Below are 26,429 nucleotides of genomic sequence, written 5' to 3' on the forward strand. Positions count from 1 at the left end.
GTGGTTTCCTCCTCTCCAATCTTCCATGGATGCCATTTTTGCCCAGTGTCTTTCTGATAGTGGAGTCATGAACCTTTATTGATGCAAGAGAGGCCTGTTGTCCTTGGGTCTTTTGTGACATGCTGGATGAATAGTCGCTGTGCTCTTGGAGGAATTTTGGAAGTTCGACCACTTCTGGGAAGGTTCACTACAGTGCTGAGTTTTTCCATTTGGAGATAACGGCTCTCACTGTGGTCCTTTGGAGTCCCAGAGCCTTAGAAATAGCTTTGTAACCCTTCCCAGACTGATGTATTTCAATCACATTATTCCTCATCGTTTCTGGAATTTCTTTCAATTTTGGCATAGTGTGATACTGGGTAAGCTCTTTTAACCAACTTCATGCAGTTGAGAAAGTTCTATGTAAGTGTTGATGTGATGGAACAGGGTTTGCAGTAATCAGGTCTGGTTGTGTCTACTCCAGCTGAACCCCATTAGGAATGCCGTTTCATAGATTTGGGGAATTAGTAACTATGGGGGCAAATACATTTTCACACAGGCCCAGTTGGTATTAGATAATTATGTTGCTTCAATAAATAACATTATCATTTAAAAACTGTATTTAGTGTTTACTCTGGTTGCCTTTGTTTTATCTTAGATTTTGTTTTCATTTCTGAAACAATTTAGTATGAGATATACACAAAACCCAGGAGAAATCAAACACAACACTGTATATACACGTATTAGCTTTAGATTAATCAACATACCAACATATTCGTTTGGTAAATCTAAAACACTGACTATACAGTTTGCTGTTTGAGAAAAAAAAAATACACATCACTCATCCGTGCTAGCTGCCTAGCCTGTTGCTAACAAAATATGCACGTCTGGGCGTCAACTGTTGAACGTGCCGAGGTTGAAAATAATGTAATTCTGAAAAACGAATTACTGCTTACGATGTAATGCGGCATTATGTTTTACATATACTTGTTCATCTGACTTTTCAAACCTGTACCAATTCCATATCTCTGAAGTGAGATTCGAAGCTTTTGTTGCTACGAGCTCAGTCCTCGGCGAAGTGCTGCCTGTTTATCTTGGTGTTTTTTTGTTTTTTTTAATCTATACGCACAGTGTTTGGGAGAAGCACGGGCTGTAGGAAGTGTTTACCAAGGTAAGAAAGCTGTGAATTTCCTTCATATTGGTTGAAACTTTTAAACAGCATTTATGGATGTTGTAATATTTGATGAACAAGCTTTTTTGTTTGTTTTTGTTTTTTGTTTATTTCAAAGCCAGAAACCAGACCAGATCTGAAAATAAACAAAACAAAAGTAAATCCTGTTGGATTCCCCACATCATTCTGAGACTCTAATGTTTCAATGTTGTGTACTCGATTTTAATTGGCTCTTAGTATCAACAAGTAGAAATCAACACCAATGGCGTTGACGGCGATGCCTCCACCACCAAGTCTAGTCCTTCTGGTTACTAATTTGTACACCCCAAAAACATTAAAATATACTTGAAACAGGAAGGCATCTATTAAAGAGAAACTATTTCATACATCTGACCTTGCTGTGACCTTGACCTTGTTTGGATCAATAACAAAATCTAATTAGTGTGTCTGATTGATACAATGATTAAGCCATATAAATCCTACAAACATTCAACCACTCGTTCTTGAGATATCGTGCTCGTGATTGCAAAAACTCAGACGGACTCAGCGATGATGGATAGACAACATCTACTGGCAGAGGCGTATAAACAGGAGAGGCTCATGCAGGCAGCTCCAGTAAAGGTTTTCAACCAGACATGACTGGAATAAATGATTAACAGTAAAAAATAAATGTCAATGAACTTAAAATACAGAGGATATTTCATAAGCTAGCAGTCATGGTGATGATGACAAGGGAACAGTAACAGAGCCAAATCAGAAAATGTGTTGTGTTGTCTGTAGAACGTGGCTATCTATCTATTAATATTGATAAGACTAAAGAGATAATAGTCGACTTCAGGAGGACCCAAGTGGACCACTCACCACTGCTCATCAACAGAACAACTGTGGAGAGGGACAAACGCTCCAAGTTTCTTGGTGTGCACATGATGGAGGACCTCTCCTGGACTCGCCACACCACCTGCCTAGCCAAGAAGGCCCTCCACTTCCTGCGGAGGCTGAAGAGAGCCAAACTCCCCCCTCCCATCCTCACCTCCTTGTACAGAGGGACAATAGAGAGCGTCCTGACCAGCTGTCTCACCATGTGTTACAGAAACCGCACAGCCTCCGACCGCAAGACCCTACAGCGAATTGTGATTCGCATGATTTGATCATGTTTTCAAACCCCTGAATAAAGTAGAACTTTCACTCAAACTGGGGATCGATCCCAGACTGTTTGCGACCTCACGAGATTTCATAATATAATTAATTTTTGTTAATACTACATGAATTGATCATGCTCACTCGACATAATTCAATCCAGTAATTAGAAACTTACATTTTCTATAAGTAATGAAATCACGCTTTGATAAGAAACATAATAGCTGTATAGAAACTATACGTAATATATTCCGACCAACCACATGTTCCATTTTTTCAGCGTAGTTGGCAGAGATCCAAATGGAAATAAAAAGTTTACACACCCCTGTTAAAATGGCAGGTTTTTATGAAGAACAAGAATGACGCCCAGATAAATCATGTCAGATCATTTCTCACCTTTAATGTGCACGTATACAAATAGCGTGAGACCCTGTACATGCTTTGTCAGCTCTTTGCGGACCATGGCTTCAGCAGTCAGACAAAACCAAGATGATGTCGAGAAAATCTTACAGAAACAGCTGGTCTTTATTTTGGGGTTAATCAGAATAATTACATTGATGACAGCTGTATGATAGTTACTTATGAACAGGAGATTGAATGTGATTGGTTTATTCTGAACACAACCACATCCAAGTTTACTGTAACTCTTATCTTCCGATTTTCCCCTAAAATGTTTCAGATAGTTTTTTTTTTTTTTTACACAGGGGTGTGCAGACTTTTTATATCCCCAGTATCATCCATATGTTGAAAAATCAGATAATTCCAACGTGCCATATTTACTCTTATTCTGTGTTAATTTTATAGATATGTATAGAAATGTAACCAAATAAAGGTAATCACAGTGGAGAAATATATTGAGTAGTTTCTCCAGGATTTTGCGATCGCTGAAATTAATGTGAAATCAACGAAACGCCGTCAGAGAGCTTGCAATTTCTCTAAATTACCAAATATCTTCCACAGATCTGGGCCAGGACGCCTCATGTGACGTCATCACGATGTGCGTTCAGCCAAAGCCTCTTCGATTCACGTGCGCCTAACATGAGTACAGCTAAAAGGTCTCATTTACCAACAAACAGCACTGTGAAAGACCGTGCAGAACTATTTTGTGTGATTGCAATTTGGCCAAATCAAGTAGTTTTCCACGAAAAAACAGCACAAAAAAAACGCCGCAAATTGCATTGCAAAAATTTTAAAAAGCCACAGCTAAATCAAGCATTTCTGGCCACAACAATCACAAAAAAAAATGCAGCAAAATCCTGTATGGACTGATTGAGATGTTTCCAGACAAGTGTACTACGATACAATTAAGCAACTAACATCCAATCATGCTCTGTAGCAGTACAACTGAGCAGGCCGAGTTAGGCTCAATTTTGCATCAATATTCAATTCAATTCAATGCAGTTTTACTTGTATAGCACTTTTAACAATGGACATTGTCTCAAAGCAGCTTTACAGAAACATATAAACACAGGATACGAATTTTAAGTGTGTGAATTTATCCCTATTGAGTGAGCCGGTGGTGACGGTGGTGAGGAAAAACTCCCTAAGATGATATGAGGAAGAAACCTTGAGAGGAACCTGACTCAGAAGGAAACCCGTCCTCATCTGGGGAACACCGGATAGTGTGAAAGTAAAAGAAAGTTCGTTATGGTTTTTATATGAAGTCTGTTTGTTGAACTAGTCCACTGTTCACTAAAGGAGACCTGAGTGTAAAACTGCACGTGGTAATTGCAGTCCCAAGGCCATCGCTGCAACCACAGCGAGAACGTCCATGTGGAATATGTCGGGAGAAAATGTTTCAAGTGACTCTCAAAGTAAAAAAGCAATACTTTTTTAAAAATATTTAAATATATATATAATCCTGTCACAAATCCCTTGTCTAAGACAAAAATTGTAGTGTGGGTATACAGTATATGTGGGGTTTTACAGTAATCACATGGCGTTCATGAGATTGAGGGGAAGGGGGCAGGGCATCCAGCTGGTGTTGGAGTTCAAAATCTACGCGAAACACTTCAGATGTCAAATGTCTCCATCAGAAATTTGAAGAGAAAATAACAGTTCTTTGATAACCCGTTCTAGCGTAGTCTGATGTTAAGCTGCCTTTAAAAATAAAAGTTAGCAGGTCTGTTAAGATAATATTTACGCCACTGGATTTCGTGGCAGTGAAATATCAGGTAGAGATGGCTTAACTGTTAGAATATTAATCCCATGTCAGCAACAGAACAAACCCAAATATATGTAAATGTCTGGCAGCCTGTGATTACTGCTTCGAAAACACAAGCCTCCTTGTTGCCTGCACTCGACTGATCTCTGTTTACCGTAACATCAGTGGGGAAAGAATCTATGAGTAATTCACTCAGTTCTTGTTTCCTTCATTTCTTTTATTAAATGTCTATTTATTAAACCATTCATACCTTTAAAACTTCACCTTTACAGATTGTGTAAGCGTTCTTCTCTGTTTTCATAATGATGTGATGGAGAAACAGCATTCCAGACATTTTGACAGCCACTATCTGATTACAAACTGAACTACGGTGTGTAACTATAGAAAAATCTGATCAAATCATAAGAATAACACACTTGTCTAGTGAGGTTTATAGCATCTTTAGGCAGACAAGACTGACTGTATTTACCACTGTGTTTCTTAAACTGGCTCTAGGTCAAGGTCAGAAAATAACTGCGGAGCCGGACGAAGGCCAGGAAGATAATGAAGGACCTCAACTATCCCAACAATGGACTGTTATCTCTGCTACGGTCAGGGAAACATTTCCGTTTCCTGAAGGCCAAGACAGAGAATGAGGAGAAGCATTTTCCCACAGGCGATTCGGGCGGATCCCTCAACCAGAGGAACACCAAGGAATAGAACTGGACTCACACATACATCATCCACTATCCTGCATGCTATTACATTTTTACATCGGTACATTCGCTCATCATATTTTGCACTCTCTACAATTTGCACACGTCCAGTTCTTCTCCTCCATTTCGTAGAATTGTAAATTTTTCTTTTTCCGCTTTGTAATGTTACTATTTTACTCTATATAATTGTCATTTTTGTATTATATTCTAAATTCTGAAATTGTTCTATTCATATATTCTAGTTTTCTTCTCCATTGTATTACATGCTTTCTTTTTTCTTATTATATTTTTTATTGTATTTTATATTTTTATTCTCGTTTACATACCGGTGCGGTTGTAAAGAGCAATTCACTGCATGTCATACTATGTATGTGAAAATAAATTTTTATTTGATCTGGAGAAATTATTTTATTCACAATGCTAAACATCATGAAAATGTGAACAGGACACTGCTTAACAGGCTCCTTACATTGATCTAACTTCTAGATCTCCATCATGCCTAGCTGAAATCTCTCATCGCATTTTGCAAGTGACCTCAAAACAATTGCTTGTTGGTCCAGGTATTTTTTCTTTCCTACTTTTCTAACAAGTCAGGAAAACATCAGGAACGGTTACATGACCCAGCACTCGGCAGGTATGTACATAGAAAACATAATAGAAATGTAGAAACACAGAAATGTTAAACCGCACAGGAAAACGCCATTTTCAAAGATATTACCACATGTCCAAAAATGAATTGATACCCAATAGCACACAACATTTTATTTATTTATTTTTTTACACAAACCTTTCGCATTTTCCTTTTCGCTGTACTTTAGCGACAGTCCCTAACGTCTCAGTGACACAGAAACTGAAAATATTTGATGAACTCCAAATATATATTTTTTAAACTAAACGGGTGTAGTCTGTACTTCGTTTGTCACACTCAAAACATGTAGTCTTACAATAGTTTGGTGTGTTATTTGTGCGCTATTGTCCAAAAATCCCTGAATGCCTGAATATGAAACTAACTTTTCTGCATTAAAAGAGACACAAGACCACCAGCTCAGCCCAATCAAACTTCTATGTACACAACACACTTTAATATGGATTATTGACAGACATCAATCAAACTTCTCTGAATAAAGCAACAATAAAGCTAGCTCTAGTCCATATTCTGATCCTTTCTTTTGCTCCACGATCATATTTTATGTTATCGAACATTATGACAATTAGCCACCTAAAATCAAAAGCCCATGACCGCAAAAAGCACCTATTTCAACAAATTAATGAACTTATTGAACAAGCCAACAACAATATTACTTTGAAAATATTCTAACTGATTAAAAATCGAAATATTTATTTATTTACAAGCCCAGGACAGCCTGGTACAAGTCCGGCCCTGTGCCCAACACCACAAATTGCACACTCTTCATAACATGAGTGTTTTAAAAATGAGAAAAGAGTCATATCTTGTCAAACAAAGTATGACTTTTTAGCCAAAAGTAGCACAAGAGACGGCTTTCTGATAGGACAAAAGCTAAACCTGACCATAAATGTGTGATAATGCTTGAAAACCGGAAATGGATGGTTACAAATGGAAATATTTATAATATAAAACAAAAAAAAAACAAGTTGTTTCGAGAGGCCGACAGCATAGTGTAATGGAAAGAGTTCCCAGACTTTAGAGGAAGTGATCTTTTGATTTTAATCTTTAAGATTTCCATCATGTGAAGCGTTATAGCATTGCAGCGTGCTTCCAAAAAACAAAAACGTTGACTTTTATTACCAAATTTAATACATTTTGAACCAAAACAATTGCTATTTCCTTAAGAAGTCACAGCACCATGTGGTTGATTAGATTCCTATAACAACTTGTGCTTTTGTTTAATTCCTTTACCGAACAAATTAAGTACACTATCTCAGACATAGATGTGTTAAACACTACAAGAGGGAAGGATGTCTCACAGCTACAAAAAAAAATAAAAAGCATACATCAAGAATAGTAAAATCAGGGTGTGAAAAAAATCCTGTGGGGAAAAAATAAAAAAATAAAAAGATGAAAATTATTACTGATCTTGTGACTGCCGAGTAGTACCTTTGAAACTACTTAAATCCAATCAAGTGCCTTAAAACTCAGTGGATGAGGAGTTTTACCTCCAGTGCATTAGACTAACCACTATATCCACGTGTGTTAACTCTGATTATATTATTCGCAGACCTGCCAACATTTTCACTTTTTGCATATATTTCTCCCTAATGAGCAAGCCGGAGGTGACAGTGGCAAGGATAAAGTCCCTGAGATGACATGAGGAAGAACCCTTGAGAGGAACCAGACTAAAAAGGGAACCCATCCTCATCTGGGTGACACTGGATAAATATGAATTATTACTTAAAAATACACCAAAAGAGCAGTCTTTTTCTCCCCAATGAAGAGAACCAACACTGCCATAGTGTAGCGCAATAGAGCCATACTGTGTCTGTAACATCATTTAGTCAAAATTAATTTCTTATAAAGCTGTTGTATAAAAGCATAGCTCAGCATAGCTATGATTACCTGTGGACCTGTAGCCCAAATATTCTAGCCGTTCCTAAAATATACCACATTAGAAGCCATTTTTCACTTTCAATAATTTTCAATAATGAAAAGTGTCACTTAAAACTTGTTGCACAGCAAAAGATTTTTTTTTTTTTTTTTTTAAATTCCCCTCTGGGAAAACCCTTAAAAGGTTTTTATGTAGAACCATTAAATATGGGACGCCCCTTTCTACAAGTAGAATCCTTTTCGAAAACTAGAACCCCTGACCAATATGCGCTCAAGCAACTATATTTTCAAGGCCCAGTTAGCTTAGCGTTATTATTATCTGAATCATAATTTAATGCTACCAACAATGTAGGGTTTAAAAATGAGGTTTTTATACACACAGGAAATTACAGCTGGGTGGAACTTTCGCTTGCTAAAGATAAACCTAAAAGCACAGTCTCAAACAGGAACCAGAAATGGCTAAAAAAAAACAAAAAACGCAAACCATCACTGGGGAAAATACGCAGTGTCTGATTTTTTTTTTTTATCTGTCACATGCAGCACGTGTAATGTGTAATAAGTGTGTGAATGTATTATTATCAATCATATAAATGTGTAATAAGTGTGTAAATGTATTATTATCAATCATATAAATGTGTAATAAGTGTGTAAATGTATTATTATCAATCATATGAATGTGTAATAAGTGTGTAAATGTATTATTATCAATCATATGAATGTGTAATAAGTGTGTAAATGTATTATTATCAATCATATGAATGTGTAATAAATGTGTAAATGTATTATTATCAATCATATGGAGTAACACCGATAATCGGCAAAGAAATGCTGTAGAGCATGAAGATGCCTTCAAAATAATGAAACTAAATGTTTCTACATTTAAATAAATAAATAGAGTAAAGAGCAGTAAACAGTAATGAATGAAACAAAGTCAATATTTGGTGTGACAAAAAAATAAAAATAAAAATAGTATTTTCCGGTACATGAAAATGAGCATTTCCACCATTTCAGGTTTAAGGAGCTCAGACGAGGCGTAATAATCAGCTGTATAGTTGCACAAACTCAGCTGGACAATCACTTAAAACAGCTGAAAAAACAAAAACATCACAGTACATCTGAAGATCGTTTTACAGATCAGTTGATTTAATCACTTTCTAATGATCATCATCATTAACGTTATTTGTAAAGTTTTTGATTAGATTTGACACGCCACTGTAGACCTATTTAACCTATATGGGTCAAACTTCTCATCAGTTTTTGTGTTTCGGTGTCACCTGTTAACCTGATAAAATAACTAATCGAGTGAACTAATGTTAAATACAGCCAGGTCCATAAATATTTGGACACCGACAAAGTTATTGTTATTTTAGTCGTCTACCACAGTAGTATAATGGAGTTGAAACCTGATCATGAATATGAGCGCGAAGGGCAGATTAATTGTGAGGGTATGTACGTGTCTGTCGCTAGGCCAAGTATTGTTCTTCTGTTTGTGGAAGTAAAAACGAGTGGAATAAACACTACTCAAATCATCAGCACTCTCATCTGACTCATCATTGTGAATGGAAAAAACCCCCCAAAAATTTGGAAATTACTCCGCAGAAAGCTCAGTGCGCTCTGGGCCAGGAGCTCTTCCCAGAACAGGGGGGCTTACTGACCACAGTCTGGGGGTAGAAATCAGGAAAGGAAACTCCTAGTACAAGTCATCGTTTAAAAATATGCCAAAAGAGCAGTCTTTTTTTCTCTCCAATAACATGGAAGACGAGCGAATCGACATGTGAATCACGAAAGTGTTTTGAACTCTCCAATGTTAACAGACAGTCCCTGTAAGCCCCGCCCCTTTCCCCCAACGCTCTCAACCATCACGGAGATGCCCCTTTCTTGTCTTTTCTGTTAGAGAACGTTTTGTCAGTCAGTGTTTGTTTGGCTTTGTTAACATTAGACGAATATATATTTAACATCAATTTACTATATTTATTACTGATTTTTTTTTTAAATTCAGGAAAACAATGGTCAATGGTCAAACCTCTTTTGGGTTTTTAGACAAAAGGACAAATTTAACACCAATGGTGATGAACATTAGGAAGTGATTAAATATGTAGTTTTCTCATGTCGTATTCTCATGTGCGCTCCCGCTCAACGCTGAACAGCAGATCAACAGAGAAAATGTAGACGACATGAATGTTAGACAAACGCTTTGTTAATAAAAAAAAAAAGAAGAAGAAGGATTCTTTTTTCAATAAATAATATTAACAAATGTTAAGAAATATTTTAGTGAATATTACTGCAGAATCCAGTTGAGTTTTCGCCACAGTTCTGATAATATTATTACACACTCCTCAAGTCCTTAAACAGGAAATGGTGAAAATGTTTGTTTTTCTGTCTTTTTTTTAGGCTAGTGATTCTGGACGATCAAATCATTTATCGTGATATTTTAAACTGGAATATCGTGACCAGAAAAAATAACTGTACACTGCACAAGCCTACAAGCCATGTTTAATTCTGTTCCATTCTAAAACACAGCTTTAGTTTGGTTGTATGTTGCTAAGAGTGTGTGAATGGATCACACAACGACTGTCATTATTAAGTTATTATTGTTCTTGTTTTTTTTTGTTTTTTTTTTTACTTTTACAGTGTTAAATGCTTTTATTAATTGAGAATGAAAACCTAAGGCACATGTCTATATTCAGGAAATGCTTATTTGTGCTGTGTCAAAACCACATCGCATTTGAATGTTGTGTATCTTTACATCCCTCGTATTTACATCAAGTAGTAGGTCGTGCAGTCACTTTGTGATTGTTTAGATAAGAACTCCAAATTGAGTCTCACTGCACCTTATGACAACAAATATCACATTCAAATAAACATTAAAATGGTGGATCATTTTTCTATTTGAAGTACTTGAAATGACCAAAACCCCTTGTTGAAATCTGGTTTATGGAAATGTTCCATTATTCCACTGGCACAGAAATAATACTATAGTTTTTACCCGATAAATGAGCGGTATTTCACCCACTGCTATCCCTACATGCACTCTAGTGCTTCTCTTGAGTAATAAGTAATGAATAACACATGGCAGAACGTGCAGTTATACGAAAACAGTACACAACATCTCGCCCACTTGCTCGATCAGATCTCTCTCTCTCTCAAAGCTTGTCATCATTTTACAGAAACACCAGAAAGTGTAAACTCCTCTGTGACTCTGTAAACTCTGCACAGTGACTGTTACTATGCTCTTACACCTTAGACCCCTTCCATAAATGTCTCCTAACAAAAAAACATCACTGGGCCATTTCAGAAAGAGTTCAGTAAGATGGATGAAGTCTGAACACTCTTTTCCAGCTTCAAAACGAATCCAAAAGGTCCAATTACTCTCCTACACTGAACCACAGCATGGCCCACGTCAGGTGTGGACGCTTTACCATGCTCTGGACTGCAAGTAAAATGTTATGTTACTTATTCTTTTTACTTTTATGTTGACATTTACAGCATTTGGCCTACGTCCTTATCCAGAGCGACTTACGTTTTTGAGGCTTCAGGCTTAAGGTCCTTGCTCAAGCACCCAAACTCACAACTTTATACCTTAACCACTATATACCTATCTATATAGATATAGATAGAGAGACACACACACACACATACATACATACATAAATACATTATATATAATATATATATACATACATATATATACACACACACACACATACATACACACACACATACATTGCTTGTATATGTGTGTGTGTCCAGAATATCTTATATATTTTATTCAGAAATGATATTTTCTGAACACGTTAGGATATATATGTGTATATGTACGTGTGTGTGTGAGTGTATATATACATACACACACACACACACACACACACACACACACACACACACACAGGAGTCAAAAACAGGAATACTCGTAGTATCCCTGTTTTTGACTCCAGTAAAGCCCAAAACATCTGGATCTTGTTCAAGCCTGTATTGCAGTTTTTGAGATTATGGGTTATTCCTCCAATTATTTTAGCTATTTAGAAATCTCTCTCTCACACACACACACACACACACACATATCGCAGTGAAATATCTGCTGACACAACACAACACAACACAGCTCTCAGATGTGACCTGCCAGACCTCGGATTTGTGTTGATCCCTAAATCTAAACGCTGTTTAATTCAGATACATTTTGGGTCGTGGGGAAAATAATAAACAATAAATAACGTCATGTGTCATAACGTCAGCGACTGAATCAATGCGACACCATGCAGTCTACTGTACATCAACAAAAGGCTGTGCTAGTGTGTATACTAAACACAGTCGAGCCGATGTGCAGGGTGTATTATCACACACTTCTTAGTTAGATATCAAGCTTTAATTCTTGATGTATGGCAGGAAGTCAAAGCCCTAATCTCGGCAGCTGCGTGGCAGGACAGATTATGGTGCTGCAGCAGATTGTTTTCCTCGCAGTGACACCACTAAACGCTGTACAGGAAATCCGAGAACGTTAATGGAGGTGTGTTGGGTGTTTTTTTTTATTTTTATTTTATGTCATAAACATGTCAAAGTATTCACATGTCTCGAGCGTAGCCGCATCACTCTTCCTTCCACTTACCTTCTTTGACGCCGGGGAGCCTTTTCTGGTCGATGCTTATATCCTCCATGTTGTGACTGATAAAGGCGGTTTCGGCTTCTAGGAAGAATGCTTCCAGTGATTTTAAGGCAGGTTTCTGTTTTTGGTTTCTGTAACCTCTCTCTCTCTCGCTCTCTCTCTCACTCTCTCACACTCTCGAGCCCCTCCCTCTACCTCACGACAGGGCCGCATTTCAGTCACATTTTACGGCAACGGATTTGCGACAGTCGCTGCATTTCGTGACGTGATGATTAAAATTGTTTACTTCAGAGGTGTGGGAGTTGGCATGTCTGAAAACACGACAGGCCATATTATTAGGAACACATGAACACCTGCACATTCAGAGAGTCATCCAGTTAATCATGTTGCAGTAGGAGTTTTGGTGTCAGGCAGGCTGGTTTAGTATTTGAGAAACTGCTGGTCTAACAGTCCATACTGAAGAGTTTATACAAAATGGTGGAAAAACAAACAAACAAACAAAAACAAAACACGTCCAGTGAGAAGGTTCTCTGTTGGCGGAAACGCCTTGTTGATGAGTGAGGGCAGCAGAGAATGTGCAAACTGGTTTGAGCTGACAGTAACTCAAAAAACTCTTTACAACCGTGGTGAGCAGAAAAGCATCTGAGAAAGACGCAACACATAACAAAGCTTGAGGTGGACTTCAGCAGCAGGCGATGAAATCGGCTTTCACTCATCCCTGCTGAAAAAAAAACAATAGAAACCATCACTGAACATCTAATGGTTTCCACTACAAATACCATTACAAACCATCAGCTAACCATTAAAACAGTTACCATTACTATTAGTAGTTCTTAATGGTATCCATTAGACATAACATGCCACCAACAGAAGGCAACACATTACCAGTAGAGACCCACGGGAACATTACAGTTTCCATTAAAACCAATACAGTTCCCTTAAAATAACCCAGAAGAAACCATAAAACCAATACAGTTCCCTTTAAGAAAACAATAGAAACCATCACTGAAATTCTAATGCTTTCCACTACAAATACCATTACAAACCATTAGCTAACCATTAAAATGATTAGCATTACCATTAGTAGTCCTTAATGGTATCCATTAGACATAACATGCCACCAATAGAAGGCAACACATTACCAGTAGAGACCCGCAGGGACCATTACAGTTTCCATTAAAACCAGTACAGTTCCCTTAAAATAACCCAGAAGAAACCATAAAACCAATACAGTTCCCTTTAAGAAAACAATAGAAACCATCACTGAAATTCTAATGCTTTCCACTACAAATACCATTACAAACCATTAGCTAACCATTAAAACAATTACCATTACCATTAGTAGTTCTTAATGGTATCCATTAGACATAACATGCCACCAACAGAAGGCAACACATTACCAGTAGAGACCCATGGGGACCATTACAGTTTCCATTAAAACCAATACAGTTACCTTAAAATAACCCAGAAGAAACCATAAAACCAATACAGTTCCCTTTAAGAAAACAATAGAAACCATCACTGAAATTCTAATGCTTTCCACTACAAATACCATTACAAACCATTAGCTAACCATTAAAATGATTAGCATTACCATTAGTAGTCCTTAATGGTATCCATTAGACATAACATGCTACCAATAGAAGGCAACACATTACCAGTAGAGACCCACGGGGACCATTACAGTTTCCATTAAAACCAATACAGTTCCCTTTATAATCATTACAAATTCTATGAGGGTTTCTATTGTTTGTTTGTGTTTTTTCCCAGCAGGGATGTCAGCCTGTGCCAACTGTAGGTTTAGATTTCATCAGTTTCTAAAATACACTGAGATCACATTTCCCCCATTTTGATATTTGATGTAAACTTTACGTTCTTGACCTGTATCTGCATAATAGTATACATGTACGGTAATGCATGTGTACAGGCGTTTCTAATAGTGGTCAATTAGTGTATCTGATTACTAATTAGATATAATTGAAAGATTTTAATGTTACTTTGAGTGGTGATTTTAGGTATGGTGTAATTCAGTCTAATAATTTGTCAGTCTAAACTATACAACTATGATCTGTCAGCATAATCAAATTAAAATGAATAAAATTATAATAGCAAAATTCAAATAAATATTTCCTTCCATTCCATTGTCCTTTGTCAAATTCTGAATGTAATGCTGTAGCTTGATTAATAAACCTCTTGTTTAACTGGTCTATTCATATTGCCAATGTGAGTGTGTTATTCAAGAATGATTTCTGATGAGGAATCTAAAAGCATAAAGTCACAGCTCTTGAGACTGAAACTTCAGTTTTCCCTACTGTAAAAAAAAAGGAATGGTCAGTTATCACATCGTATTTTACATAAGCATTTTCAATATTGAAACCTTTTTTTTTAAGCTCTTCACACCTCTTTTTGTGCTTTAATTAGCTAGTGTTCAATAAAAGTTTGGATTTTTGTTGTTGTTGCTGTTGTTGTTGCTGCTGTTGTTGTTGTTGTTGTTGTTGTTGTTGTTGTTGTTGTTTTTAGCTCAAACTGCAAATGCTTGCATATACAATTACACTTAACTCTTAAACCTAAAATGAAAATAAACTCGATATCAGTCACAAATACTATATTAAATAACAATTAAAGCACAAAAAGAGGTCACTTCTGGAGTTATTTTGTAGATGTGTTAAACAACTTAGAACATGGCACCTTTGGTGGCAGGCCACCCAGTTTTTGGGTGAGCAAAAGATATATTTAAAGTAAATTAAAGTAAATAACATTTAATATTTGGTTATATCCTTTGCTTGCAATAACTGCATCAACCCTGCGACCTACTGACATTGCCAAATTCTTCTTTTCTGATGCTTTTCTTGGCTTGTACTGGAGCTTCTTTCAGTTGTTGCTTGATTTGGTGAGTTTCTTTCTTCAGTCTCCTTTTCCAGAGGTGAAATGCATGCAGTGAATGATATGGGCAGTCTAAAACCTTTCACTTTATTTCCATCCATCCATCTTCTACCACTTACTCCTTTTCAGGGTCACAGGGAACCTGGAGCCTATCCCAGGGAGCATCGGGCACAAGGCAGGGTACACCCTGGACAGGGTGCCAATCCATCGCAGGGCACAATCACATACACACTCACACACCTATTCATACACTACGGACACTTCAGGCACGCCAATCAGCCTACCATGCATGTCTTTGGACTGGGGGAGGAAACCGGAGTAACCGGAGGGAACCCCCGCAGCACGGGGAGAACATACAAACTCCGCACATACATGGCCCTGGCGGGACTTGAACTCCAGACCCTGGAGGTGTGAGGGTCCACCAACCACTAAGCCACCAGTGTTGGCAGTGTGTTAGCATTGTCTTACTGCATGATAAAGTTCCTCCCAATAAAATAGGATGCATTTCTCTGTAAATTGGCACACAGAATATTTCTGTAGACTTCATTCTGCTGCTAGCATCATGAGTTATGTCATCAATAAAGAAACAGCCATGCAAGCCAAAGCTATGACACTACCTCCACCGCTGACTGATGAGCTTGTATATTTTGGATCATGAGCAGATCCTTTCTTTTTCCACACATTGGCCTTTCCATCACTTTTGTACCGGTTAGTCTTGATTCCAGAACTTTTGTGGCACATCTCTGCATTTCTTTGAGAGTTCCAATCTGGCTTTCTGATTATACTGATGGTGAGTGGTTTGCATCTTGTGGTATGGCCCCTAGACTTCTGCTCTCAAAGTCTTCCTTGAATGATGAATTGTGATACCTTCCCTGCCCTGTGGAGGTTGTTGGTGATGTCACTGACTGTTGTTTTGGGGTTTTTCTTCACAGCTGTCATGATGTTTCTGTCATCTGCTGTAGTTTTCCTTGGCTGGTTGTTAGTACACCAGTGGCTTATCAGTTTTAACAACAACTACAGTCTTCACAGGTGAAACCCAGAGTTCAAACCAAGAGTAGACATTCAGAGCTATTAATTGTTTCAACAATCAATTTAACAGGGCATACCTGGGCAGCAAGAAACACCGGTCACCTATGTTCCAATATTTTTGATCACTTGAAAAATGGATGGATTCCAGCAAAAGATCTCATGTTCTTAGCTGTTAAACACATCTAGATGTAACTAGAAATCAGGAAATGAGAGCTGAAGTTCTGATCTATCATGTCATTCGTATTTTGATCTCAAACAAATGTCTTCAGTGTATAGCGAAAACAAAAGAATTTGTCTTGTTGTTCCAATACTTTTGGAAGGGATTACATGTTTCCAGTGTTTTGATCACTGTAGAGCATTTTGGGCATGATATAAACTCTTACGCCGAACTGCATGTTTCTTCAGAAAGGTGTGTGAAAAGTTCTGAAAGCGTGAACATAGTACTGGAAAATGCTTGTTAGCGGTTGTTAAAACAACAACAACATAAAAAACTGTAATAAACAAACAAATAAATGTAAATAAATAAAAGATTAATAAAAGCTTCTGTACACATTCTCTCATGCCAGCTCAGAGAAGCTAAGTCACTTATGTGGCTAAACTCTTGACAGTTTGCACAGATAAAATTTTATCGTACACCAACAGACACCATGCCATCAGAGCCAAACACAAAAGACAGGAAGCAAAAGAGAAATAATATAGAAGGCAGATGAACTTCTTTTTCAGTTGGTTCCAGTATGTCAAAAGTATAACGTGCACACTGCTTACTCTAAAACAGATGGATGGAACAAAACTTTGTATAAATAGATAGCCTTGGTATAGGGGCATAATTGTAACACACTTGTTTGTTAAGATCAGTGAAAGGTGACAGTAGATTGATGATCACTAATTTTTGCCTGTGTATGAATGAATTGCAATCGATGCATAAATATCCTTTCTTTAGACCTTAGAATTATAGTTAAACCGGGGTAACCTTTTGCTAACCATACTATAGTGATCATTGTTAGTGTAGTTACATGTTTAAATGGGTTCACCCCTTGACTGGTCATCTTTTTTAACTTAATTTTTTTTCGGAGCCACCCCTAAGCTATATCACACAGAGTAATAAATAGATCGTGGTTTAACATTGATCAGGGTGTACATGGAAGTTTACAATGAAGCACTGTTACATTTGTGCTACTTTGCCGGTAAAACCAGAGACTTAGCTACAGGACAGACGAGGCAGGCGATTGCATGAGGCCCCGAATTTTGAAGAGGTGACCTTAAGGCTGACACTGAGTTCATCATGAAAATTTCAGACCTCAATGTGCAGAACCTTTGATAGATACTGTGCAACGGTATACCAGGAAGCTACCTAAAGGGGCCCTATCTTGATTGTGTGTGGGATTTTATTTTGAATTGTCGCACTTTGCAAAATGAAAAACAAGTTGCCATTCTGTAAGCCAGAGAAAAAAAAGAAGATACAAGAAGAAGAGGAAAAGAGGGAGCAGAACTGTGGTAAGTGGTGGAGATAACCTTTTAATGAAATCATTAAGCATGACAAATGTAGACTAAGCCATAAAGTAATGTAATGTTAGTCCAATATCAATGCGGCAAGCAAACAGCTATAGCTCGGAGTTGGCACGTGAATAATGCTTATTTATCTTGATAGCTTGGTTTTGTAAAGTAAATACAGACCCAACACTTTACCAAAGGTGTTCTGTTGTAGACTATGTGATATAACGATGGTGTATTTGGGAATCTTGATCGAATTGTATTTGGATTTTGGAAAATCATTATTTTTAACGGAAAAGCAGACATAGACATTGCCTCGTGTATAATCCCTGACTAGATACAAATTAAAATGTCTTCTTATAATAATTGGATATTATATTTACATTTATATGGAAAAAATGGTAACACAACCATATCCATTTCTTTTTTTTTTTTTTTTTTTATCTCTGTGGGAGAATTATTAAAGTATCTTTCAGCAACAGAATAAAAAGAAACAAAAAGTGACAGGATTTAGTATTTTCCTGCCTGGGGTCTCCACACTACCTATTATCAACCCAGGTAAAACTGTAACACAGGACTCCTTTTGGTTTCTGTGAAATTGTATAGTACTCACTGAGGATATGGGGAAACCTGCACATGATAAAAGATGATGTTATGTGGGAAGTATGATGTCTGTAATTTAAATCATCACTTATAATTGAACTGCAATTGTACTGGCTGTGCCCTATATACAAAAGTGTGGTGTTCTGCCTGTATTTAGCATATTTTTTTATCTGTTGAGCATCAGTCATTTTGCTAAAAGTCAAGAAAAAGAAAGCGAGGGAAACATGGAAGGCAGTGAAAGGGATGTGGGTTCCATATTTGCAACTTATCATAGTAGATTCAGACATCCTTTCAGTCTTTCTTCCTTGTAGATATGTTTCTAGTTGCATTTTAAAATAGGCAGAGCGACAAGCGGTTGTTCCATTATAAGAAGACATTTTCTGACGAGAGGTAGGAAGAGCTTTGATGTGTTATAAGTTCGCATTGTTAAAGTGGACATTGATATCCATAAAATGGTGTAATTTCAGTGCAGAGTTCTGTGATGAAATGAAAGGTAAACAGAACTTTATTCTTTGGTTCATTTACTTCAGTGGTTTAGATCGCTGAATAATAAGGTCTTTTTCTTGTATGAGTGTGGCTTAAGTAATCTTTAATCACATCATTTACGTGTTTTTAATGAATTGAAATCGGATACACGAAGGTCAGGCGGTATTATAAAATAGCTTTCCTATCCTGTCAGTTGTGAATTTATTAAAACAAATATAGGAATTGCAATTAACTGACAGACTGTAACTGAATTTATAATCTGTGTTGTCTACATTCCTAATCCGTCTTATTTCTGTGCTGTTTTGCAGTCTGAGAGAATGTGGTTCCTTCTTATTCTACTGCATCTGGGATTGCAGCTCCCACTGAGCTTTTCCTGCCCAAGTAGCTGTGCGTGCTTTCCAAATGGGGATGTTGAATGCACAGGGGCCATCACTGAAATCCCACATCTGAAAGCCAATCAAACCGTCCGCCTGAAACTCAATAAAACTCAAATAACAATCCTTAATCCCCAAAGTTTTCAGGCTCTTGTTCTTTTACAGCGCCTCCAAATTAGCCACAATCCTCTTGCCACCATCCACCCAGAAGCCTTTGATAATGCTTCTCTGCTCCGGTCAGTTGTGTTGTCATCTAACTCCATCTCTGTTCTTCCACCAAGAGTGTTCAGTAGCCTGGGAAAACTAGAGCAGCTTTACTTGGACAGGAATCAACTGATGTCTCTCCATGTAGACACATTTAAAAAGCTGGTCAATCTCAAGGAACTGGACATCAGCAAAAACAAAATTGCAAATTTGGATGCCAGAATCTTCCAGAATGTGACAAACTTGAATCACCTGAACCTGTGTGAGAACTTACTACAAAAGATCCCACAGACGATGTTCCACAACCTTAAGAAACTCAAGTCTCTGATACTTTACTCCAACCAGCTGAAGACTATAGAGGAAGGTTCCTTTGATCAACTGCACAATCTGATAATGCTCATGCTGAATAAAAACCAAATCCGAGAAATCCCTCCTCGACTTTTTAGGCACATGCCCAAACTGTTAACCCTGACTCTGTCTGGCAACCAACTTCGTTATATTCCAAGTGAGACCTTTTACTATCTACCCAACCTTACTAAACTTACACTCTACAAAAACCCTCTAATCTCCCTGCCGGACCAGCTAGTAGGTCACATGCCAAGACTTAAGGAGCTCTACCTGTATAACACCAATCTCACCAGTGTGCCCTGGAACCTTTTTGCTAACATGACTGGCCTCAGGGTTTTGAATTTCCACTTTAATGACAAACTCGCCTCACTACCAAAGGACCTCTTTTGTTGCTTGCCCAATCTTCAAAAGCTATCTTTAAAAAACAACATACTTCACGATTTACATCCAGATCAGTTTTCAGACCTAACCAATCTTCAAATTCTAATGCTCAATGATAACATGCTCCGGTCCCTTTCGGCAAAGACCTTCCAAAATCTCCATAGACTAACCAAGCTTGAACTGAGCAACAACAATCTGAATGAACTCCCAGGAGATATTTTTGCGCATGTCACTGCACTGCGGTCTGTTACTCTTGGGGGCAACCAGTGGAACTGCACATGCAGCATTCTGGACATTGTAAAATGGATTCGTGAAAACCGAAATGCAGTTACTGACCTGCATGACGTATTATGTGATGAACCTTACTACTTACGTAATAAACAACTGGATATGTTAACCAGTGACAGTCTGAAATGTGGCATCACCACTACAGGATATCTAAATGTTTCTGTGATCACTACAGGAATGCATTCTTCAGAAAAAACAACATCCTCATCTTCATCAACAGCCTCATATTTATCTACAGCATCATCTTTCACTGGCACAAGAACCACTACCAATGTTGCTGCAAAGACAAACACACAATCTCCAACCACTATTCTTTCAATTCATCTGACTACACTAACCCCTTCTACAACGGCTTCTACAACCGAGGAAGAACATATTCATGTCTTCAAGTCCAGTGTATTCTATGACACTGTGGTCCTTGTTAATGGTCCTGATATTGTCCATAACAATCGCCACCAGCGCTGGGTGTACCTGTGGACCGTACCTGCTACTGGACTATACAGTGGGTTTTTGATGGCTTTGTATGTTGTTCTCATAGTCACCGGTGTAATTCTGATCATAGCCAATGCTTATGCTTTGCACCGTCTACATAAGGCTTTGTGGAAAACAGGGATGACTCTTACTAGAAATCAGACAATCATAACTAAACGATTGCGGCGTTTTAATGGCAAACTCTAGAAATAGTACGTTGGATTTCCTCTTATATCATTAATCTCTAGCCACAGTTTTGCTCAGTGACACATTCTGTTGTCCTGACTCACGATGAGTATATCTGCTTGAACACTGCATGTTAATTTTTTATAACAGCATGGTTATGTTATGATTTATGTATAACTTTGTTTTGTAGAGAAGATCCCTAAAATTTGGCAAAATTGTATACAAATGAGTTTGTTTTTTTCCCCCCCACATATTTACAATTCATATTTCATGTCATTTAATCACTATTTTTAACCTTAAATAAAATAAAATACAACGACATCTGATGAAATTACGGGGGTGTTTTTTTTTTTTTTTTTATCAAAAGTTTCACACAGCCAAGAGCTTGTTTCCAAAGTTTCAAGGTATGAGGCATTACAAAACAAACAACAACAAAAAAAAATGTACGAAATGAATATGGGTAAATGCATGTATTTCTTTTACACATTTGAGTCATATATTATGGCTTATTTTTTGGAAATAAATGCCTAAAATTAGAAAAGATAATGCAAGTCTGGCAATAATGCAAGTGTGTTTCAAGCTTGAAATGAGTAGAAATGTCCAGAAATAGGTTTAATATTCATATATTTGGTTTATTGTATTGTGTGTGAACTACTAGATAAATTTGAACATATTCCTGATGTCATTTGTTTGAATCTGCTGATTAACCGAAATTATAGAACTAAAATCATAGAAAGCTTCACCATCATTGCTTCTTTCAAGAATAAATGCTTCAAATTAGCAAACAAATCTGCAAATAGAACATTAAAATGAGTAAAAATGCCTACAAATAGGTTTAATAATCATACATTTGGTTTACTGTAATCTCCAAATAGGAAACACTATATAAATTAAACTATACGTAACATATTATCACTTGCTAAGATGTCAATTTTGGCAGTGCAGTCATATGCAGCAACTTTAATGAGCTTAATGGATACAGAAGTTATGACCAGATGTAAACTGGAAGCATTTTACCACCAGATATGATGGCTAAGAGCATCTTCATGAAAATCACACTAAATTATAAGAGATTTGGTAGTTTGAACAGGAAGTTGACAGGACTTATTCAGTTACAAAAACTAAATTCAAATGAGAAATTAATAAATGGGTAAGCAAATGAGTCTCAGTGGAAACATGTTTACTTATAGCTGTATACTGTACTATGACTCTTTCAATTATATAGATATAATACAGAATATACAGTATAGAATAGAATTGCAGGATGATTACAGGAAGTAAAACATGGGTGGCTTAACGGTGTAGTGTAGAGTTCAAAAGGGTAACAGTTGTCGGTAAGAAACTGGCCCTGAGCCTGCAGGTTCTGGTACAAATGTTCCTGCATCTCCTCCTGGGTAGAAGGGGATTGAACAGTTTGTAACTGGGCTGGGAGGAGTCCCCATTGATGGTGCGTGCTCTACGCATCTCCTGTGGTGAAAATGTTCAGTGGCTGGGAGTTGGGCACCAATGATATGCTGGGTGGTTTACACCACCCTTTACAGGGTTTTAATTTTTTATTATTGGACACTGTGGAGCTGCCATACCACTCTGTAATGCAGTTGGTCAGGATGCTGTTAATGGTGCAGCAATAGAAACTTCCTATGATGAACATCCGGTAGAAAAGATGCTAGAAAAGTTGCAGCTTTCTAACCAGAATTGAAAGTATTATGGTACCAAAGCAGAACCTCAGAACCTTTATAATGACTTGTAAAGTACTGAATGGTCTCTCAGCACAGTACATGAGTGACCTTTCTTATATGATCTGCCATGTCTGCATTGATCAAAAGCTTCAGGCTCTTTATTAGTACCTAGAATAATGAAGACTATGGCAGGGGGTAGACCTTTTTCTTCCAAAGCCTCACAGTTATGAAACAGCCTTCCATTTAATGTTCAGTGGAGTGGCAGTCTGCTTTATATCCCATATAGCTCATGTCTATGTTACCTTCTGCCTCTCCCTTTTATTTACACTGTCATAGCTCACTCTGCCAGAGTCCCTGCTTGCACAGTGAATACCGAATAATCCGTTCTCACCCACCTCCTTCTCACTGCCTGTTGTGCTACACAGCTGCCTGAAGGGATGCCAGTACCCGACTGTAACTACTTCTACCTGCCTGGCTCATCCTGAAGCTCTACTTCTGATTGGAGCTTCCTTCACCTGAGAATCACTTGCTGCAGCTGAGGACAGCCACACATGGATAGCCTAAAGATTTCTGTGAGATTGCTGTGGCTTGTACCACACAGATACCGTAAAGGTCGCTGTGTATGGTCTCACATTTATAGCATAAAGTTTATACAGAGAAAGCAGTTTATGCCCAACTCTTATCCATTCTTCCATGAACAACTTCTCTTGAATATTACAGATTTAAAGTTAAAAACTCTACTGAAATAAAAAAAGACAGATGTGGGGTACAACTTGGGCTGTCATTCACTCCCATATATTAGCTAGAAGACAGCTTTTTATGTGTGGGCCACATATAGTACAAAGGGAATTTACTGACTGACGTTGCACAATGATAAGTGCAGGCTTACTTGAATACTTCTACATACAGGAGAAATTCAGAAATCAACAACATTACATATTTTAGAAACCAAAATAAAGCTGCAGGCAGGTAATGAATTTATTAAGGATATATTTAAATGCAATGAAGCCTCAAGGAGCCTCATTCCTACTTTCACGTCATAAAAAAGAGGAAAATGGATTAGAACTCTATAACGTATCATATGCAGAATGATTATATCCTAATGTCTAATAATTTTAGGCAAGAAATGTTCCAGAACGTTCCTGAGCATTGTTTTCATACCCAATGAAAATTCTAATTTCTTATTTCCATTGTTTAGAATAATCTATGTTAGTTTTATTCTGGTGCAAACATGATGTCATGGAGCTTGTTCCATGAACTTCTAATCTAAACCTAATTCTACCCCAAGATCTATTTGGTAATCAAGCAGCTAGTTAAGAGTTGGCAGTCCTTTTGGAGCATGTAATGTTAAGTATTTATAGCTAGCTTTCTTCATAGAATGTGTTGTTTTGCTCATATTGTCTTGATTGCTTGTTCTTGTAAAGTATATACTAGCACTTTACCAAAGGTGTTCTGTTGTGGCCTACATGATGTAACAATGGTTTATCTATTTGGTAAGCTTGATCATGCTGCATGCATAATATAAACCTATTTACATTTTGGAAAAGCAGACATCTCTATTTTTGACCCTTGTATAATCCCTGACTAAAGATAAATTGATGCACCTGCTTCTTATAATAACACTAAGTAAAAAAAAGAAAAAATTGTTGTTGTTGATCTTGAGTAGTAAGTGTTATGTCCTAATTGCTTATTCTGCAAAAGCATAGAAAATGGCTATTATTCCCCTCAAAGTTTGCTTTTGTGCCTGGACATTGGTATTTTGGAATGTACCTATTTTCATTGAGAAAACAGGTGTATTTGCATATTTTCGTTCATGGAATCAACCAGTTTCGGTAACAGATTCAGTGGATGTTTCCTCCAAGTTTCAACCAACAAAAATTTCGGTTCATCCACACTAGAAAGTCGACAATCTGCTAATTTATTCTCTGTTGCATCCCACAGATGCTCTATAGGGTTTAGCTCAGGGCTCTGGGAAGCATTCTTGCAAAAGGTGGCGGGTACGCTTTGGATCATTATTCTTCTGAATAATCTACTTCACCACTTGAATAATTTCTTTGATGGTTTGCAAGCTTGCAGCCAAAATGCCTCTGTACACTTCTGAGTTCATGATGCTATCAATGAACACAAGCTCACCAACACCACTGTAGGAAACTTCCTTCGTGCTTAAACCCTTAGTAGAGTTTGGTTGCAATTCGTCTCCTGGCTTTCCCCAAACACACACTACCATCAGATCCATCCAAATTAAATCTGAAAATAAGTTCTCCAGAATCTGATGTCTTCCTGTGCATGTTCTTTTGCAAATTTGACCATTGCTTTCTTATTCTGGAGGCTAATTAATGGTTTCTGCTGCATTGCACTGTTTTCTATCTATAAAAGGATAAAATTCTAGTGAGAAGTTCTGTGATGAATATGAAATGTAAGTAGACATCACCAGGGATGTCACCAGTTTGGCTAACAGAATTATAATTCTGTTAACTCAGAGGTTTGATCAACTTGCCGTTTCAAATGTGTCTAACCTACTTTTATTTTAGTCAGCATTATTCATGAATCTCTGTCCATTCACAAATAATCGCAAGTAGTAATTCTTATTGAAAGGAAGTATGTCACATGAATGTCCAGAGATTAATGAATAACGCTGATTAAAATAAAAGTTTACAGATAACTTTACAGATAACAGTTACAGACTTTTCTTTATAGACTGCAAAATACGAGTAAGAAAGCAAGAAGTAAAAGTGTAAACTTGAATCATAATGAATGGATTGGCCCACGTGGTTAGCAAAGGATGCAGATGGAATCTCCCAGAGATGATCTTCAGTAAGATCTTCCATTCTTCTCTAAACTCTCACACCCTACTTATACACATGCATCTCTTTGAAGTGTATATTTACATACAATGATCCGGTCATCAAATGGGACACATCCTTTTACATTTTACAACAGGATGAGTTCGTGGGCTTACCTAATCCCTCATGTTTCTAGTGTAGCCTGTAAGCACAAGACCCCCCTGAACTGAAGGTATGATAATAACTATCAGTTGACCAGAGAGTGACTTTATTTATTTATTTATTTTTTAGCAATCATATGATAAACTCAGATTCCTGTTCTTGTCTGACAGGAGTGGAACTTGATGATGTCCTCTGCTGTTGTAGCCCAACCACTTCAAGGTTTGATGTGTTGTGCATTTTTACATGATTTTCTGCTCACCACGGTTGTAAAGAGTGATTATTTGAGTTACTATAGCCTTCCTGTCAGCTCAAACCAGTCTAACCATTCTCCTTTTAGTTTTTCACACCATTCTGTGTAAACGCTAGAGGCTATTGTGTGTGAAAATCTGAGGAGATCAGCAGTTTCTGAAATACACAAATCAGCCCATCTGGTACCAATAACCATGCCACAGTTAAAGTCACAGAGATAAAATTTTGCCCCCATTGTGATGTTTGATGTGAACCGAAGCTCTTGACCTGTATCTGCATGATTTTATGCGTCGTACGGCTGCCACATGATTGGCTGATTATTAAGAACACCTGTACATTCTTGCAGTTGTCTAAAGTGGACAGTAAGTGTAAATATCTTATGTGCTTTGCTATTCTGGATCTTGAAATGTCAGTCAATGTTTGTGCTATCGAGCCTTCATAATGGAGGAAGCCTCTTTTTAAGCATCAGAATTTCATTGTAAAGCTGAAAGGCAGAAATTGCAACAGCTTTCTGGAAGGTTGTAGAAAAAACGAACATTATGATG

At 37.4% G+C, this 26,429-nt stretch overlaps 2 protein-coding genes across 5 annotated transcripts in view; one reads left to right on the forward strand and one right to left on the reverse strand.

Moving 5' to 3' along the window:
- The window catches only part of ccdc50a (coiled-coil domain containing 50a), a 31,337-nt gene extending 18,905 nt beyond the window's left edge, over positions 1-12,432 (reverse strand). For 2 of the 3 annotated variants that reach the window (XM_053634346.1, XM_053634345.1), the window contains exon 1: positions 12,271-12,426. In XM_053634346.1, coding sequence (XP_053490321.1) covers positions 12,271-12,319 — 49 coding nt within the window. In that variant the 5' untranslated portion in view covers positions 12,320-12,426. Of the gene's footprint in view, positions 1-12,270 lie in introns of all 3 variants that reach the window. The other variant, XM_053634344.1, reaches the window with a different exon arrangement.
- Positions 12,433-17,086: 4,654 nt separating this feature from the next.
- LOC128613509 (platelet glycoprotein V) lies at positions 17,087-22,028 on the forward strand. 2 transcript variants are annotated; one of them, XM_053634342.1, is made up of 2 exons: positions 17,087-18,766; positions 19,068-22,028. In XM_053634342.1, exon 2 carries the CDS (start codon positions 19,077-19,079, stop codon positions 21,030-21,032), a length of 1,956 nt encoding a protein of 651 aa, XP_053490317.1. In that variant the 5' UTR covers positions 17,087-18,766; positions 19,068-19,076; the 3' UTR covers positions 21,033-22,028. The 2 variants fall into 2 exon arrangements, with proteins under 2 accessions (XP_053490317.1, XP_053490318.1); XM_053634343.1 differs by having other exon boundaries at positions 17,087-18,663.
- The last annotated feature ends 4,401 nt before the right edge of the window (positions 22,029-26,429 follow it).

The sequence above is a fragment of the Ictalurus furcatus genome, chromosome 10 (genome assembly GCF_023375685.1).
Source record: "Ictalurus furcatus strain D&B chromosome 10, Billie_1.0, whole genome shotgun sequence".
Lineage (NCBI taxonomy): Eukaryota > Metazoa > Chordata > Actinopteri > Siluriformes > Ictaluridae > Ictalurus > Ictalurus furcatus.